Source organism: Protomyctophum parallelum (genome assembly GCF_964188405.1).
Source record: "Protomyctophum parallelum genome assembly, chromosome: 8".
Lineage (NCBI taxonomy): Eukaryota > Metazoa > Chordata > Actinopteri > Myctophiformes > Myctophidae > Protomyctophum > Protomyctophum parallelum.
In genome coordinates, this window is record NC_139703.1 from 34,952,512 (window position 1) to 34,970,531 (window position 18,020).

General features: G+C 43.2%; 3 protein-coding genes across 3 annotated transcripts in view; all 3 read left to right on the forward strand.

Moving 5' to 3' along the window:
- Positions 1-18,020, forward strand: part of dusp7 (dual specificity phosphatase 7) — a 140,238-nt gene that overhangs the window by 98,183 nt on the left and 24,035 nt on the right. The window lies entirely within an intron of this gene.
- iars1 (isoleucyl-tRNA synthetase 1) overlaps positions 1-18,020 on the forward strand; it is a 90,626-nt gene that overhangs the window by 17,558 nt on the left and 55,048 nt on the right. Inside the window, exons 8-12 of the mRNA XM_083771696.1 lie at positions 165-252; positions 1,732-1,792; positions 2,466-2,561; positions 3,732-3,854; positions 14,178-14,269. Of these exons, the coding sequence (XP_083627822.1) occupies positions 165-252; positions 1,732-1,792; positions 2,466-2,561; positions 3,732-3,854; positions 14,178-14,269 (460 nt within the window). The remainder of the gene's footprint in view (positions 1-164; positions 253-1,731; positions 1,793-2,465; positions 2,562-3,731; positions 3,855-14,177; positions 14,270-18,020) is intronic.
- LOC310863191 (vimentin) lies at positions 8,724-10,811 on the forward strand. The gene has a single exon (XM_083771364.1). It carries the CDS (start codon positions 8,874-8,876, stop codon positions 10,017-10,019), a length of 1,146 nt encoding a protein of 381 aa, XP_083627490.1. The 5' UTR covers positions 8,724-8,873; the 3' UTR covers positions 10,020-10,811.

Below are 18,020 nucleotides of genomic sequence, written 5' to 3' on the forward strand. Positions count from 1 at the left end.
CTTTGGTTGTCCTTGACATGGAAATGTTTAAGCAGAGCACCACTGACACAGAAACATATATTTTTCAGAAAACTGTCATGTTTTAGAAGATTCTTTTTTGAATCGACCTCAGTCCAAAATGTGTTAATGGCTTTAAATCATTAGTTTCCCTCTCTTATTTCCAGACAACACGACGGGTCAGACCTACATTATGATGGAGGCCAGGCTTGGAGCTCTGTTCAAGGCTGAGAGCGAGTACACCATCCTGGACAAGTGAGTACTGAGCAAGAGAGGACACGCGTACTGTAGTACTACAGTACTACTGTAGTAGTACTACTACAGTACTACTACATAGGGCATTCACTTCTAGTAATTTTCACTAGTTGCCTAGTTTACTAGTCGACTAGTTGTTTAAGTACCTATTACTGTATGTGAAAAACAAACAGTTTTTTGGGAAATAAATATTTGTACATTTAAAAACTGTACATTGGTGACTATAACCATAATGTACCTGATCTTGAGGCCTACAAAATCTTATCAACTAGTACCGACTAGTGGATTTACTAGTCGACTAGTTGCTTAATGCCCTAGTAGTACTACAGTAGTACTGTAGGACTACAGTACTGAGCAATAGGGGACACATTACTGTAGTACTGTAGACTCTCACGATTACACATTTAAATTGACGATTACATGTTTTTAGCTGAAATCTTTGCTTCTGGGGGGTCTGGGGGGTCCCTGGAACAACATATTTTCAGATGAGGGTCAGTGGCCAATTACATATAATCTCTGGGGTCCTTGACATGAAATATTGAGCACCACTCATATAGAAACATAGGTATTTCAGAAAACTGTCAGGATTTAGAAGACTTTTATTTTTTTAATTTTTACGTCTAAATGGGTTAAAAACTTAAAATCCTGTATATTGAAACCAGCTGAACCACATTTGGAGGTATTATACGAACCGTATTCCACAGCTGCCTTAGTCACCAAATCACAGCCCAGTTGAACACTTCTTCTGGGGAGATTGTGGAACATTGCGTGTGACAGTGAGTTAGTTCCATCATCCTTATGAAACACCAAAGGATGCAATTTGCTCAGCCATGGAGGAATAGTGTCATGTCTCATCTGTAAAATGTAACTTGCCTTGTGACAATGCACTTAGGAGTTGTTGGTTTCAGTACCCTCTCATAATACACTTCTGTTTTGTCCTTTAATATGCCAGTGCACACTGCACAGTTAACGTTCACTCACTGTGTGGTTGTCAGCGGTGCGGGGGAGGTAATGGAATAGGAGAGAAACTGGAACAAAGATTTAGGGCTCCATTTTTTTTTTACTATTTTGCTAAACGTTTTTGAATAGTTAAAATGGCCAGTCTACAAGCTCACAACGTGTCAATGTAGATTGGCTAGTTGAACTATTAAAAAATGTTTTTGTTGTTCAACGTACAAATAGACACTTCTATATAGCCAAAGAACAGAACAGGAATTCATCATAAAGGAGGTAAAATGGGAAAAGAAACATATGCAGTGAGGGGAAAAGGGGGTGTGGGGGGGGGGGATTCAGATTTGACGGGGGCCAGTTTCGAATTGCAGCCGTCCGTAGGTGCCCTTTGAGTAAAGTGGTTAACTGTGTGTGTGTGTGTGTGTGTGTGTGTGTGTGTGTGTGTGTGTGTGTGTGTGTGTGTGTGTGTGTGTGTGGGTGTGTGTGTGTGTGTGTGTGTGTGTGTGTGTGTGTGTGTGTGTGTGTTAGATTTCCAGGAAAGGATTTGAAAGGGAAGAAGTACAAGCCTCTCTTCCAGTACTTTTCCAAGGTGAGCAGATTTGTTTTTCCTTATTCCCGGCGGTTGTGTGTTTGTGTGTGTATGTATGTATGTATGCAATTTGCGTCAGACCAGTGTCGGAACTATATCTCAACCTAATGACCTCCCTGCCTGAACACATCCCTCTTATCTGCCTCCTAAATAACTATTCCCCTGCCCATCTCTCCCTCTCTCCCTCGTCTCAATTTGTCTGTCTAACGCTCGCTCACTCAGAGATTAAAATAGGGTGCATTCTTCATCCCAAAACGTTTATAGTTAAAGGGGAATTCCACTCATTTTCAACATTTTACTATTTCACTAATATGCCTTAGAGCTGTTGTGTGGAAATAATAAAAAAGTCCCCCCATTCTGTGTTTCCTAGAACTGGAGGTCTGGAAAAAAACCATTAACATGTTGAATCACATCTTGATGATGTCATCAAGATGTGATTCAACATGTTAATGGTGGAATATAACCACATTATAACCATATAAAATAAAATGGGAGTTGCTGCAATTTGTAAAAGAAAATTGCAAAATATGACTCCTAACATCGTTGAAGTAGGACTCATTAAATGTCCCTGGGTGGGACTCATCTAAAAGACCATCCCTGCTTCCCGGGACTCATTATACTGAAAACCTATTTACATCACTGCTCACTGTTTTCCACTAATATCTCACTCCAGTGTGGGGAGACAGGTGCGTTCCAAGTGGTGACGGATAACTACGTCAAGGAGGAGGAGGGCACTGGAGTTGTTCACCAGGCACCGTACTTTGGAGCTGTGAGTATACTGTATAGGACTCAGTGTTGTTTTTGGGAGGGGAAAAGAAGATTTGATATAGTCAGTCTTTTGAATAATTGTAATTTAGTTTCAGTCACATTTAAGTCACCTGGAATGTTTTAGTGTTACCGGTAGTCTAGTTTTAGTCGACTAAATGTCATAAGATTTTAGTCGACTAAATCTACAGCCCCCCCCAACCTCAAATGACGTCACATTGTAGGCTCTACAGAGCCAAACCGACTTTTATTCGGCTCTAAAATAGGAGTATGAATCGCGCCTTAGTATGAAGCTACCTATATACATGAATGAATGAATGAGATTTTTTTTCCATGTATCACAATCCATCCCAGGATTATAAACGCGTAAAAAACACAGTTATACAATGTTATATTCACTGCTCGCAGTGCTCAGTAACTTAACAGACTTACTGCAGACGTAACGCTCCGCCATAAGGAATCCAACCGGCAACTGCTCCTGGCGGATTGATCCCTCTGATAAGCTGTATTATTGCGATCCTAGACCGGGTTGCGCAACCTCGCCCCTGTCCACCACCCATTATACAGGCTGAGTAAAAATCTGAATAACTCCTTATCAACGGAGTTCTGGATAAAATGCGCAATGTTCGGAGGTCTTTGCTGATTATCCGGTCGTTTAGATGGAAACATTGGGGCTTTCTAGAGCAAGGATGGCTTCATTTTAGCTCGCTAGCATTGACGCTAATTATTTAGCATCAACAACGGAAGCCCAAACAGCATGGTGAGTCCCAGCGTGTGTTACACTGAAAATTGTTCGGCAGTCTGCGGTTCGTTCTGCGTCCAGCAGGTGGCAATATATGAGTTAACCCATTCTGAACGGGAACCTCTTTTGGTGTTTTAACTAAGCATTATGTTATACTTTAGCTATTGAAAAATAGCAGATCTACAAGCTCATAGCGCGCCACCGAGTGGCACGTTACGAGCTTGTAGGTCTGCTATTTTTGAAAAATCTTGAATATGCGGCACAAATCTTTGAATATATATTCTTTCAGAAGACTTTTTAATCAGGTCTAAATGGGTTAACGAACAGTTACACAAACATTTAAATAGTATTTGTAACTTGGAGCCACATGGAAATAATATTTGTTTAAAAAGGCCAAAAAAAAAGTTTGGTGTCCATGTGCTCTTTGTGTAGGACGATCACAGGATCTGCATGGAGAACTTCATCATCCAAAGAGACCAGGTTCCTGTCTGCCCCGTGGACGCCTCCGGATGCTTCACTGAGGAGGTCACAGACTTTGCGGAACAGTATGTCAAGGTGAGTGTAGCTTCAGTGTTAACACTTTCGGGGGCCTTAGATTAATCTATCCATCCCATCTAGGCTGCCAGGATAGATCTATTACCTTTGGAGCATAACGTAGAAGTATTTGCACCTTTTGATCGGCGAAAATCCGGCGGAAAATAGTCCCATGGTTTGTTGTCGAAGAGAAAAACATGCCGCCATTATGATGCGAGACGAACACAGCCTGCACAGCATGTTGTAGTCCAAACAAACCACCCCGTTAACTTGCATTGGACTCATTTTCCCAGAAGCTCTAGCAGCCCAGAGCATGGCTTGATTTCCGAAAATAAACAGTATAGACCCACGGTTCCCAAAGTGGGGTCCGTGGCGCATAGCCAGGGGGTCCGCAAAATAATATATTTTTTTGCCAGTGCATTAGGGTATGTGTGATATGTGAGCTTACCATAATAATGACAGTAATCCTTAATCCTATTCCATCGTTCAAGGTAAAGTTCTCAACGGGCCCAAAAATGATGGCCCGACCCTACCCTAACTGGGTCGGCCCGAGGCTCGGCCCGACCCTAAAAAATACCATAATGTTAAGCCTGAAGCCCGACAAAAGCCAGAAAAAAAAAAAAAACGCAGGCGGCGCCGTGTTTCAGTGTGAAAGTGAGAACGGAGATCAAAAGACTTATCGAAATAAAGGATGTATGTAACTAATGTTCCATTTCCAATCATTCTAATGGATTCGATACAGTGGTGGTGACTGGTGAGTAAACACGAATAGCTGCTGCAGCTCCCTCCCTTAGTTTCATCTGAAGTGAAGTTGCTTTACATGTAGCGTTTACGTTATATATCACCATGGATCGTTTGGTGACGTTGATTAATGAGGTTAATTAATTAGGTTTTATTCATCGCAGCCAGCTGGGTTAACGAGACTCTGCAACATGACGAAACCCTGTCGCTTCGTTCAGCTATGTCGTGTGATAATCCGATTGATTTTATAAAACATTTAAGCATATGGCAACTTGGCAAGTTAACTGGTGGTTAGTAGTTCGTTTGGTTCGTAAACCAGAGGGAATCCAGCGGTAGCAAGGCAAGCAAGCAAGTCTCACACCGTTCACTGTTCTCTCTACTGTACTGCCTGCGCGCAATGCAGGACTGCGGAGCGGGCTGCATGCTGATCTGGCCTCGTACACACATGCCGGACGGACATGATCTGTTCTGTCTGTGTTTCATGGCCGCCTCAGGCTCAATGCTTTTCCAATGGAAGTCACGTGGTTTGACATGTGTGTACGAGGCCTCTGAGTCTGAAATGCCAGTGCGATGCGACCCCCGCCACCAGTCCTCCTGTCACAAGTGAATCGCCTAGCGCAGCCCTCTTCATAATAAATACACAAATACTACATGTATACACAATCACATTACACAACAGAATTGCTATTTTTATTATAATAACACTATTTAAAAAAAAAAGAGAAAGAAAACAGAGTAAAAGCGGCCATATCTGCGCGGCACCCCGAGCTGCTATTTTGAAAGAAATCCCGGCGCTGGTTGTGTTAACAAATTAACTGCTCGTGGCGGAACGTTCCGCCAATTGGAACGTCAGATAAACTTTATTATTGATATCAAACCGGATTGCTGATTTCCTTTTTTTTTTGCTTGGCCTTTCCTTCTTCAGCGATCCTTGGCCGGTTTTGCGCATGCGTACTGCCGTTCACTTCTTGTATACAGCACAGGGGGGCAGTCAGCCAGATATTTCGTGAAGCCTCATTTGAAATTGGTAGTTCATATAATGGCCTGTTGTGGCGCTGGACTGGACCCAAAAAGCCCCATAGCTCCATAGAGGCCCATGTATTTTGGCCCAACTTCACCTAGACTGTATTACCTTAATAAACATGGTCATGAATACTTTCTTCTTCCAGTCACTAGTTTAAAGTCTCATTTCTAATGTCATAATATTCTTTTTGGAAAATTATGGTCCCATTAATTAAAATAATGACCATAAAGTCGCGTATGTTCTGAGGGGCGTGGCTACCGTTACCGTCTATGATCGGGATTCCCCTCCCACTCAAGAGTCTTCTCCTCCCACTCGAGTCAAAATAAAAACCAACGGAGAAGAAGGGGGGAAGTCCCGCCTCGTTGTCTGGGCAGCCAATGGCCAGCTGGACCCAAACGGAGCCAGCCAATGGCCAGCTGGTCCAAAACGGATCTAGAAAGATGGCGATTTACAGTGCATTAGAATGCAAGGGATTTCAGGCTTCATTTTACGTTCATGTTAGACCCGGGGAACGCTTTGTCCATATTTTTTACAGTCTATGATACAGCCGGACTAAAACGCTGAATTACTAAATGTACGGGGCTCTCCATGGTTTGGATAAAATGCGGAATTTTCGGAGGTCTTTACTGCTGTATCCTAAACACAGCGGGTCAGTGTGGTGGCATTATTTACTGCTCTGTATCCTAAACACAGAGACATGGCTGGTCCCGGGTCAGTGTGGTGGCATTATTTACTGCTGTATCCTAAACACAGCGGGTCAGTGTGGTGGCATTATTTACTGCTGTATCCTAAACACAGCGGGTCAGTGTGGTGGCATTATTTACTGCTGTATCCTAAACGCAGAGACATGGCTGGTCCCGGGTCAGTGTGGTGGCATTATTTACTGCTGTATCCTAAACGCAGAGACATGGCTGGTCCCGGGTCAGTGTGGTGGCATTATTTAATAGCCTGACACTCAGCCTGAATTTTCATTTCGTTTCACTCCATTATTCAGTCTGAAAGCCCTCCCTACTACAGCCTTTTCTGGGATGGGCGTTGCCAAAGAGGCAGTCTTCGGCGATTGGTTCACCCTTAACCAATCACAATAGTAGGAAAGCAGATGCCGTTGTTGTCAATCATGTGGCTATGGCTAACCCGTTTGCTAACCAAACAAACACAGCCAACGAGCGCTACTAGTATGTAAACAAAAGCGGTAAAATATATAATAATGATATCCCCCTGAGATGCAGCATCTCCTTCTACAGGGGGTCCCATACACGGGTAAACCATCACATACATTACAGTCCAAAAAAAAGACGAACACCAAGATGAAAAATGTCCGTCGACTACCATTTTTCACTGACACAAACTAAATGGAAACTACATGAAAACTAAGCTATTGTGACTAAAACTAAATATACTGACAATTTCGCCAACAAATAAAAACTAGACTAAAATGTTAGGAAGGGACTAGTGGACAAGAGATCCACTTGGTTGCATGCTGAAAATAGCCGATCGTGAGCTTGTAGATCAGCTATTTTCAGCAAGTGTAAAAACTGTCATTACGACAGTCAACTGTAGATTTATTCGACCAAAACTAGACTAACGCTAAAACATTCCAGGTGACTAATATGTGACTAAAACTAAATAACTATTCAAGAGACTATGACTAAAACTAAAATCTAAATTTGCTGCCAAAAACACTGATTACAGTGCAGTGCACAATACACAATACACGCAATGTACGGATGACTCGCTCATCCTCTCAACCCACACCCCCCCCTCAGTCAGCCCCCCCAACCTTTTTTAGACAAAGGGGAAAATACAGTACAATGTGTGTACTGTGTAAAGAAATGACCAGTAGTAATCAGTGGTTGAAAAACTACTCAATTTTTTTACTTGAGTAAAAGTACCAATACTGCAATTTAGAACTACTTTGTTACGAGTAAAAGTACGGAATTGAAAATGTACTTGAGTAAAAGTATAAAAGTATCGGCAGTACTTTAAAGTACTAAAAGTACTCATTGTGCAGCAAGTGCCATTTCACTTCAAGTTAAAAATGTGTACAAAATCTATTGAAAATAGCAGATCTACAAGTTCACAATGCGTCGCAACGCGACACATTGTGAGCTTGTAGACCTGCTATTTTCAAATGGCCAAAATATATAGGGTTGAAGTGGTTTATGTATTTGTTCTAATCAAAATTAAAATCTCCAAAGTAACTAGTAACTAAAGTTTAAAATAAAAAGTAAAAGTAAAAAATTTGGCTCTGAGATGTAGTGGAGTAGAAATTGGAGAGACTCAAGTGAAGTACAAATACCTCAAAATTGTACTTAAGTACAGTACTTAAGTAAAAGTGCTTAGTTACTTTCCACCACTGCAAGCAATGTAAGCAATGTAGCATTAAAACAACAGTGCAGATTGTGAGCGGTGAGGCAGTCTTTGTGGCAGAGCTTGTGTCGGAGCGTTGCGCAGGGATACGTGCTTGAAGCACCTCGTCATTGCTTGACAATGCACCGTGTGCCTTGTCCCTCGCACACCCTTTTCATCGCGGCTGCCCTAAGTGAGCGGAGGCCTGAAAAATAGCAGGCATACACGTTCCGATAACTATGTCGCACCCCGCCGTGAAGGCCAGGGAGTGAACTCCACCCGCCTGGCCACTAACAATGCATCGTTAGCTAATAAAGAATACGACGGTGCGGTCCTCTCGAGGGCTGTCATAATCCACATTTAAGCCCTTTAGACCTAAGGATGAAAAAAAAAGTCTTCTAGATCCTAAAACGTATGTTTCTGTGTCAGTGGTGCTGAACCTTTTTCATGTCAAGTACCCCCAGAATTATCTATATTTGGCCATGGACCCCCATCTGAAAATACGTTGTTCCAGGCACTCCCCAGAAGCAAAGATTTGAGTTTAAAAACATTCGCTGTGAAATAATATAATTATATTCAAAGAATTTGTGTCACATTTTCACGATTTTTCAATAGCTAAAGTATAACATAATGCTTAAAACACCAAAAGGGGTTCCCGCCCATAATGGGTTAAGAGATGTCAAAACCCTGCGAGAGTTTCAAGGCTGTCTGAGACATTCTTCCCGGGCCCATAAAAGCCCCGCGGCTGATCTGAGAGAGTGTCAGTTGAAGTCTGGACCCAGCAGAGGAAGAAGAGAGAACCAGAGAAAAAGAAGAGGTCAACCCTACAACACTACGGGAACTAATCTACCCTCTGAAAACGGAAACAACAAACACATTTACGGCTAAACCATTCACACTGAGCCCCACAACACACACCAGACAACATGAGAGCAGCATCGTATAACCAGAAGAGCCTGCAGGTGAGCAGCAGGGTGCGGGTGCAGAGCCCGTCCCCGTCTCGATGCCGCGGGGCCTCGTATGACAGCCGCGGGCGCTCGGGCTTCCAGGGCACGGCGATCGGGGGCGGCACGGCGGTGGAGCTGGGCACGGAGATACACCAGCAGCATGCCAACGAGAAGGAGGAGATGCAGGAGCTCAACGTCAAGTTTGCGGGATACATCGACAAGGTCCAGGCTCTCGAACAAAAGAACGCGGCCCTGCAAGCTCAACTGGCGGAGATGCAGGGCCGTTACAAAGGAGGTCCCTCGGGTCTCGGAGAAGAGTATGAGCTCCGCTTCAAAGAGGTCCGGGAGCTGATCGAGCAGCTGACCAACGAGAAGGGGGCAGCCGACATCGAGCGGGGCTACATCGAGGAGGAGGTGGAGGTCTGGAGGCTCAAGCTGGAGGAAGAGTTCGCGCTGAAGGAGGAGGCGGAGATGATCCTGAGGGAGTTCCGCCAGGACGTGGACAATGCCACGCTGCAGAAGGCGGAGCTGGAGAAGCGCGTTGAGCAGCTGGTGGCCGAGATCGAGTTCCTGAAGAAGCTGCACGACGAGGAGGTGGCCGACCTCCTGCGGCAGATTGAGGACTCCAAGGTGACAGTGGAGGCGGACGCCGACCGCCCCGACCTGGCCGCATACCTGCGCAGCATGCGTGCCGAGATCGAGTCTGTGGCCGCACGCAACGTCCAGGAGGCCGAGAAGTGGTACAAGGGCAAGTTCGAGTCGCTCAAGGTGCATGCCGGTAAGCACGAGGAGCAGATGCAGACCATGAAGGAGGAGATCAGCACCTTCCACAACCAGGTGACGGACATGCAGAACCAGATCGACGGCTTCCGGGCGCGCAACATGGCCCTGGAGCAGCAGCTGGATGACATGGAGATGTCCCACATGGATAAGGTGGCCGCGCTGCAAGGCGTCATCGCCCAGCTGGAGGCGCAGCTCTGCGAGACCAAGCTGGAGATGTCCAAGTACCTCCAGGACTACCAGGAGCTGCTGCACATCAAGCTGAAGCTGGACGCCGAGATCGCCACCTACAGGAAGCTGCTGGAAGGGGAGGAGCAGAGGCTGGGACTCAAGGTGGAGGCCTAATAACGTCGTTCCCGTCCCGTTGGCTGTGGAGATCCCATAGCTGAGAAGGGCTTCAGATCCCATAGCTGAGGAGGGCTTCGGATCCCTCCCACAGCGATGCCGAAGGGAGTATACCATCGGAGAATACCGTCGTGGAGAGAGACATAGAGGAACTCGGCTGAACTTGACCCACCCCTTTCTTTACCTTGCCATTGCCCTACTCACTTTGGCCAGCACCCCATCAATCGTCTCGCCCAGCCAGCCCTACCTTTTATGATTCCTACCACATTCCAAGACTGTCTGCTGATTTGTCTGTCCCATTCTATCCCCGTCCTCCCCACTGCATCCATCAAAGTCACCCGAATTAAGGACGTCCACTATATTTGCATTACGCCACTCGGCCCTCTCTCTTCCTATTTGGACTGCCTTCCTATTACCTCACTGTTAAATTGTACCCCTCTCATCATTCTTGACCCACCTATCGCCCCCACCCCTTTGCCACTCCCTTACTCTATCCTGCCAGTGCAATCCTTCCACATTCCTTCCCTACCCATCCCCGATCGTTCTGATTGAGCTCTGGGATGCCATGCCACCCCCTTCACAGTGAAACAACTCCCTGCTATGATCATCGGAAACTTAAAAACACCAGACAAAACAAATGAAACGACCCCCACTTCCACTTCCAACTCTGGCCCATGATCGATCCTCCCTCCCCCCCAAAGAAAAATGTTTTATGTAATAGAACTGCCAAACTATTGACATGATAATTGTTTACCATTTACTACTTAATAAAGCTTGACGTGATTGCATCCAAAACAATGCATGAATTGTTTATTTCTCTATTAAAGGACAACTTTAGTTTCTTTCAACCAAGGTTCATGTTTTAGGTTGGGAACATGGGGCTAAATGTGCATTTCTTTTTACACAATTTTATAGTGAAAAATTCATATTTAGCCCCATGTTCGAATGCCCCCGCCCCCCTGTGAAAAATAGCTAAAATCGCTAAAACAAAAGAATGCTGCAAATGAAAAAAAATTAACACTCATCTTCTACTTTCTCTAATAACGACCTAAAACATGAACCTTGGTTGAATAAAAAAACTGAAGTTGTCCTTTTAAATACATTTTGCTTTAGTCTGTTGCCTGTCTCTCTTCCACCTCCTATTATGTTATGGTATATGAAAGTAAAACAAAATTAAAGTGTAACATTATTTAAAAAAGAATCGTGTACAAAATGGAATCTGAAGCTAAATCTTTACAAGCAGAAAAAATACTTGACCGCTTTGGTTATTCTCACTCTTTCTCCTGCACACTATGGTCTCTCAGCTCCACAGCAGGCACCAGAGAGGCACACCGTGTTTCGGAAAGGCTCGAAATATTTCCAAGACAAGATTGATTAAGCATTATTATTATTATCATCATCATTATTATTATTTTTAAACTGGACACCCTAGGTCATAAATCATGTATTGTGGTAACAAGATGCCAAAAGGACCACCTATGTGTGTAAATATTTGCGTGACATGTAGATTGAGTGAGGGCCGTGTTTTCTCTGTCTGTCTCTGCTGTAGAGAACGCTGAGGTTATTTATCGTTGCCCACGTGTGTCTCCTCGCCACACCGAAAAAGGCCAGATGCGTAATCTCGCAACGCATTGCAGTGCAGCAACGTTGTGCGCTTGTATATCTGCCATTTCCCTGTGCGTAACACCCCATGCACAACCGGTGGTAGAAAAAGTACTCAATTGTTTTACTTAAGTAAAAGTACCAATACAGCAATTTAGAACTACTTTGTTACAGTACGTAACGTTCTTGAGTAAAAGTACAAAAGAAAATAGCAGATCAACAAGCTCACAATGCGTCGCAACAACTTGTAGATCTGCCATTTTCAAATGGCTGAAATGTATAGGGTTGAAGTGGTTAATGTATGTTTTATAATCAAAATTAAAAGCGCCAAAGTAACTACCGTAGTAACTAAAGTTTTCAAATAATTGTAGTGGAGTAAAAGTACAAATGTCGTGGAGTAGAAGTAAAAGTATTGGAAATTGGAAATACTCAAGTAAAGTACAAATATCTCAAAATTGTACTTAAGTATAGTACTTAGTTAGTTATAGTACTTTCCACCACTGGTGTCGCCACACCGAAAATGGCAGATGCGTAAGCTCGCAACGCATTGCAGTGCAGCAATGTTGTGCACTTGTATATCTGCCATTTTCCCGTGCGCAACACCCCATGCACAACCAAGTACAACTGGAGCTGTTGCAGTACAGTACATGTCCCAGTGCCCAGTTTCCAATGAGTCTCTGTCACCAGTGCACTAATAGGTTCTAACCACATGAATCCTTAGCATCCCTATTCCGGGCATGTCATCATAATTCACCCCTAATTATAGACTATCTATTAGCATAACGTGTCATGTTTTGCGATGCACTCGGACATCACCTACTTTAAGGCAAACAGATTTGGTATTTGGTGATAAAAGGAGGGGTCAAAGACGCACAGGCCTTTGGGGGACTCTGGTCAACCACGTACCTAGTGTGATTATATGAACCTGGGGGACTCTGGTCAACCACGTACCTAGTGTGATTATATGAACCTGGGGGACTCTGGTCAACAACGTACCTAGTGTGATTATATGAACCTGGGGGACTCTGGTCAACCACGTACCTAGTGTGATTATATGAACCTGGGGGACTCTGGTCAACCACGTACCTAGTGTGATTATATGAACCCAGTTCAGCGAAAGAGACCATTTTTTGAACTGTTGCCTCATCACCAAAGCTGTCAAACTGAACTCCTCTGTGAACTGAAGGGTGGGCTCAGTTAGAAAGAGATGGCACTGGGCCGGGGGTATTAACTGAAATATATATTCAAATCATATACTATATATAAATATATACTATATATTTTGTACATTGTGTATTTGCCCTGCCACTAAAAAAGATTAGCACTTTGGTGATTTGTTGTATTTATCTCTTTTTTAATTTTGAGGTGTATTCATGGATGTTTTATTTGCTGTTCTATAATGTGACATACTGTAAATATAATATTGAAGCGTAATTCAATTTCTGCCTCTTGGCAAGTTCCCACTTGTAAAAGAGACGCAGTGTTTTTACTAGTTAAATAAAGGTATATATATATATATAACGGTAAACTCTGTCCATTGTCAATGGTGTTTTTAATGTTTGTCTACTGGAAAGAGAAACATTAAACCTGTATAAGAGGGGCTAGTAGCGCTCCCTCAATAACACATTTGATTAGTCTGACCAACCGATCAGCCATGTACAGAATCCACACAAAGTGTTTTCTGCGCAGTGGAATGTCCATAGCGCTCGCACGCAGGGATTATTGACGTGCAACGATGTAAACATGGACTTCTCATGGCTGTGGTAATGATTCCGTGACGCGTTCGTAAATAATGGGCTTGTCCCACAGGCTCAAATGAGTTGAAGATGACCAGAGCAGCGGGCGCTGCCAATTCCAAACAAGCTTTCCATGGACACGGCGCCCGTTATACATTGCTGGTGTTGCACTTGATTCTACAAATGCCTTCTAAATCCATTTTCTGAAAAACCTGTGTTTCTATGTCGGTCGTTCTCAAACATTTTCATGTCAAGGGCCCCCAAAAATATATGCAATTGGCTGCCGATCCCCATCTGAAAATATGTTGTTCCAGGGACCTCCCAGAAGCAAAGATTTGATTTAAAAACGTTTGCTCTGAAAGTATATATTCAAAGATGTGTGCCACATGTTCACGATTTTTCAAAAATAGATCTACAAGCTCGTAGCGTGACACTCGGTGCTGCACTATGAGCTTGTAGATCTGCAATTTTTTAATAGCTAAAGTATAACATAATGCTTAAAACACCAACAGTGGTTCCCGCCCAGAATGGGTTAACTCATGCCTTTTTCTACTGCATTCTATTTACTGATGTAATGTATTTTTATATGTTCATCATGCTCTTTTTATTCTGTATGTATGGTTTGCACTGGAGCTGTTGGACAAAACAAATTTCCTTCGGGATTAATAAAGTATCTATCTATCCTATCTATCCTATTAATGGTGGTGCATGACATTTGTCTAAATAGCTGATCTACAGGCTCACAGCACATGGTGCTCTGTAATGTATTAATAACTTTTCAAAGCACCATTTCACGTGGTATTCATATTTGTGTGTGCAGGATGCAGACAAGAACATCATCAAGTGGCTGAAGGAGAATGGCCGTTTGGTCAATACCAGCTCTTACAAGCATAGCTACCCATTCTGCTGGAGGTAAGTGTCTTGTTCTCTTTCAATTATTAGTACTACTTAAATTCATGTCATGTATATGCTATATCTATTTATTAAAAAAACAATGAGTGGTGCCTAACCTCTCCAATGACTGGCCAACACTCTTTAACCCATTCTGGACGGGAACCCCTTTTGGTGTTTTAACTAAGCATTATGTTATACTTTAGCTATTGAAAAATAGCAGATCTACAAGCTCAAAAAAGCATGGAATACGGATATGTATATTACAGGAAACTCCCGTTAAACTTTCCAACAAACTCCAGTAAACTCCCGAATTGTACCATCACACCTGTATATTACTGTATATGCCTGCTAAACTTGAGGTTTAATTATTGCATAATTTCCCGTTAACTCCTCTTTCCACGCAGTGATATGTAATTGTGAGGAAGATGAACAAACCCCTTGCCTTGCCCAAAGTAATTTCTGCAGTTCTTGCACCTCCAAGACGTTCTAACTAACTGAACATCAGTGCAGTGATACCGATGCCAAAACTGTCTGGTCATTCAGAAACTTGAAACTTGGGCCGATTTATATTTTATTTCTGCACATCTTCCGTCAATGTACCGTGGACCTCTTTAGAAAAAAGCTGAGGTTGACTGAGGAGGTTAGGAGGTGCAAACCTCTCTAATCCCTCTCTGAGGCATTGGAGAGAGATAACGCACACTTTGTCCTTCTGTGTCTGCCAGAAATTGGCACTTTTTCTGAGACGGATTATGTCAAAGCACGGAGTCTGAGGAGGGCGATGAAACCAAACTGGTATGAAGGTGAATGGAGAGAAAAAAAAGAAGAAAATCACTAATTCCGTCTCTGTATACAGTGGTCTTCTTAACACTTTCGGGGCTTTAAATTCATCCTACCACCAGGCTGCCTAGATTGTCTTATTACCTTTGGAGCATAACGGCAAAGTATTTGCAGCTTTGATCGGTGAAAATCCGGCGGAAAATAGTCCCATGGTTTTTTGTTGAAGAGAAAAACATGCCGCCATTACGATGCGAGACAAACACAGCCTCCACAGCATGTTGTAGTCCAAACAAACCGCCCGTTCACTTGCATTGAACTCATTTTCCCAGAAGCCTAGAGCATGGCTTGATTTCCGGTTTCATCTTAACACTACGGCCTCGTCACCAAGTCCGCGGCGAATCCGCTCTTTCTTTTGAATTATTAAAAAAACGGCGCGTAAAGTTGCCCGAGGGCCAAGGCTCCAAAAACAGTCAGCAATGCTTTTTGATGGTTTTTATTGCTCCAAGCTCCAGCTCCAGTGCAGATATTCTCAACAGAAAAATCTAACAAAAATAATACTGGCCAAAATACAAAACAACAAACTCAAAAATACTTAACGCTCAACAAAGGAAAAAGGAAAAATAACAAAATGCACTAGGCTACGCCCAGGACATGAGCCCTAGCAGCTCTCTCACGGGGGTGTCAGCATGATGCCTGCCCGAGCCTAACTGACTAGCTCTGCCTGCAGTCTCCCCTTTATAGGAGAGGATCCTACCACCAACAGAGAAGCAATTAAATATACACAGCTGATCTACAAGCTCACAGATATCAGCTGAACCTGAATAAGTAACCCCATACCTAGATGTTCTATTTTAGACTATACATCATATGGGGTTACATTCCTTTCCCCAGATAATAGACATATTTTGATACCTGACATTGTGGAACACCCCTACTCCTCAACAGTACTTGGCACCTTCCCCCCTTCTTAAAGTGGCAGCACTGGAGAGGCCATACAAATACTGAGTTACAATAAACACACAGGTTAATAAACTGCCTGTTTTCCCTGTGTGTATCAATTCATTTGTACATCCTGTAAATGCATACATCAACAGTATTGACATTATATGATAGGACCTGTCTGCCCCACTACCCACAGTCTGTGTGGTGTGTGCGTGCGTGCAATGTCCTTAACCCATTTAGGCCTAAGGCCGATTCTAAAAACGCCTCTAAATCCTGACCTAAGGTTTCTGAAAAACTTCAAATATTTATATAGCGGCATCAAAAAAATTACATTTTTGAATACTGTACATACTGTACAGAACCCAAATATGGGCCTGAGGGGGTAAGATACCAATAGGGGTTCCCGCCCAGAATGGGTTAATCAGTGTGTGTGTGTATAGGGCACGGGCTGCCCCGTGACACGGCGAATTAAACACATTAAACAAATAGCGGGTTTAGCGTATTGTATAAAACAATATACTAGTCCTCATAACTTCTTCAGTTTCAGTAAGCCAAAAAGAAAAGAAAGTGTGACTTCTTTTGAGGTATATGCTGCTAACTTTAGCCAACTGCTTTGCATACCATTCACTGAAAGTCTTATTCTCTGTCCCTACCATTACAGCAGTGATTATTCAGTGATTTCTTCTCAACGGTAATGGCAATTAGGGACACTGATTTAACATCGCCATGTTGTGTTTTCACTTTCTGTAAATGGCTATTTTGCTTCCGGCAGAAGTCTGAATGTGCTATCCTGACCATGTACTTGCTTGTCCGCATATCTTCTTTTAGCCACCTCAAGTGTAGTGGTTCTAGTGTGCTCTTGATTGCTTCAGTGGAATTAGCATAGAATGTCAATAGATGTTCTGCAAGCTCAGCACAGGATCCCTTTAAACTTGCTGAGCATCCATTGGTCAGACACACGTGGGACTCTTTCTTGTGTGAGCACACACTCAATAAGTCCCCTTCCCCAGGGGGGCAAAAAACCTCCACTATAAACCCACTATTATCTGACTTTGTCTTTTTGTGGGCAAGCATTCATTCCAGTGTTGTTTTCGTCGACTAAAACCAAGACGAAAAATGTTCGTTGACTACCTTTTTTCACTGACGAAAACAACATGGAAACTAATATGATTAAGACTAAATATGTTGACATTTTCATCAACAGATAAAAACTAGACTAAAATGTTAGGAAGGGACTATTGGACAAGAGATCCAGTATAAGTAAAAGACAAGTCATTTTACACTTGGTTGCATGCTGAAAATAGCAGATCTACAAGCTCACAACGCGCCGCGCTGCGACGCGTTGTGAGCGTGCAGATCTGCTATTTTCAGCAACTATAAAATCAGCCAATATGACCGCATCAAGGCCCACCAAATCACATTTTAGTCGACTAATTCACCTGTATATTTAGTTGAATCAAATTGTATGACATTTACTCGACTAACACTAATACATTCCAGGTGACTAAAATAAGTGAAAGCTATTGAAGAGACTATGACTAAAACTAAAATAGAAATTTGCTGCCAAAAACAACACTGATTCATTCCCTGGAAAAATGACTGCAGTATTCACACGTTTTTAACAGTTCTAGCTCAGATTGGCGTTGATGGAATCATGACACCCTGGGTAGATGACACAAGTTTTCACCGGGTTGTATGCAGTGTTGATTTCGTCGACTAAAACGAAGACGAAAATGGGGCCAGTCTCCTTCACTGGCTCTGAGTTATACGACCTGATACTTAAGACAGGCAATATAGGGCCCTCACTTTTTTCAGATATTTTTGGGGGGCTCTTTTGCCTTTATTGATGGATCACAGTAGGTAGACAGGAAACGGGGAGAGAGATGGGGGAGAAGACACACAGCATCAGGACTCAAACCGGCGACACACTGTCATGCTGGACTAGCAGCCGAGGTGCCTGGACCGCTAAGCCCGCCCAGGCCAAAATCTTATATTTTTAAAACGATGTAATACTGTCCCATCAAAGTCGGTATTGTGACTTTATATATTG

Excerpts from the sequence above, each read along its gene's own strand:
- LOC310863191 (XM_083771364.1), top strand. The coding sequence starts at position 8,874 with ATGAGAGCAGCATCGTATAACCAGAAGAGCCTGCAGGTGAGCAGCAGG.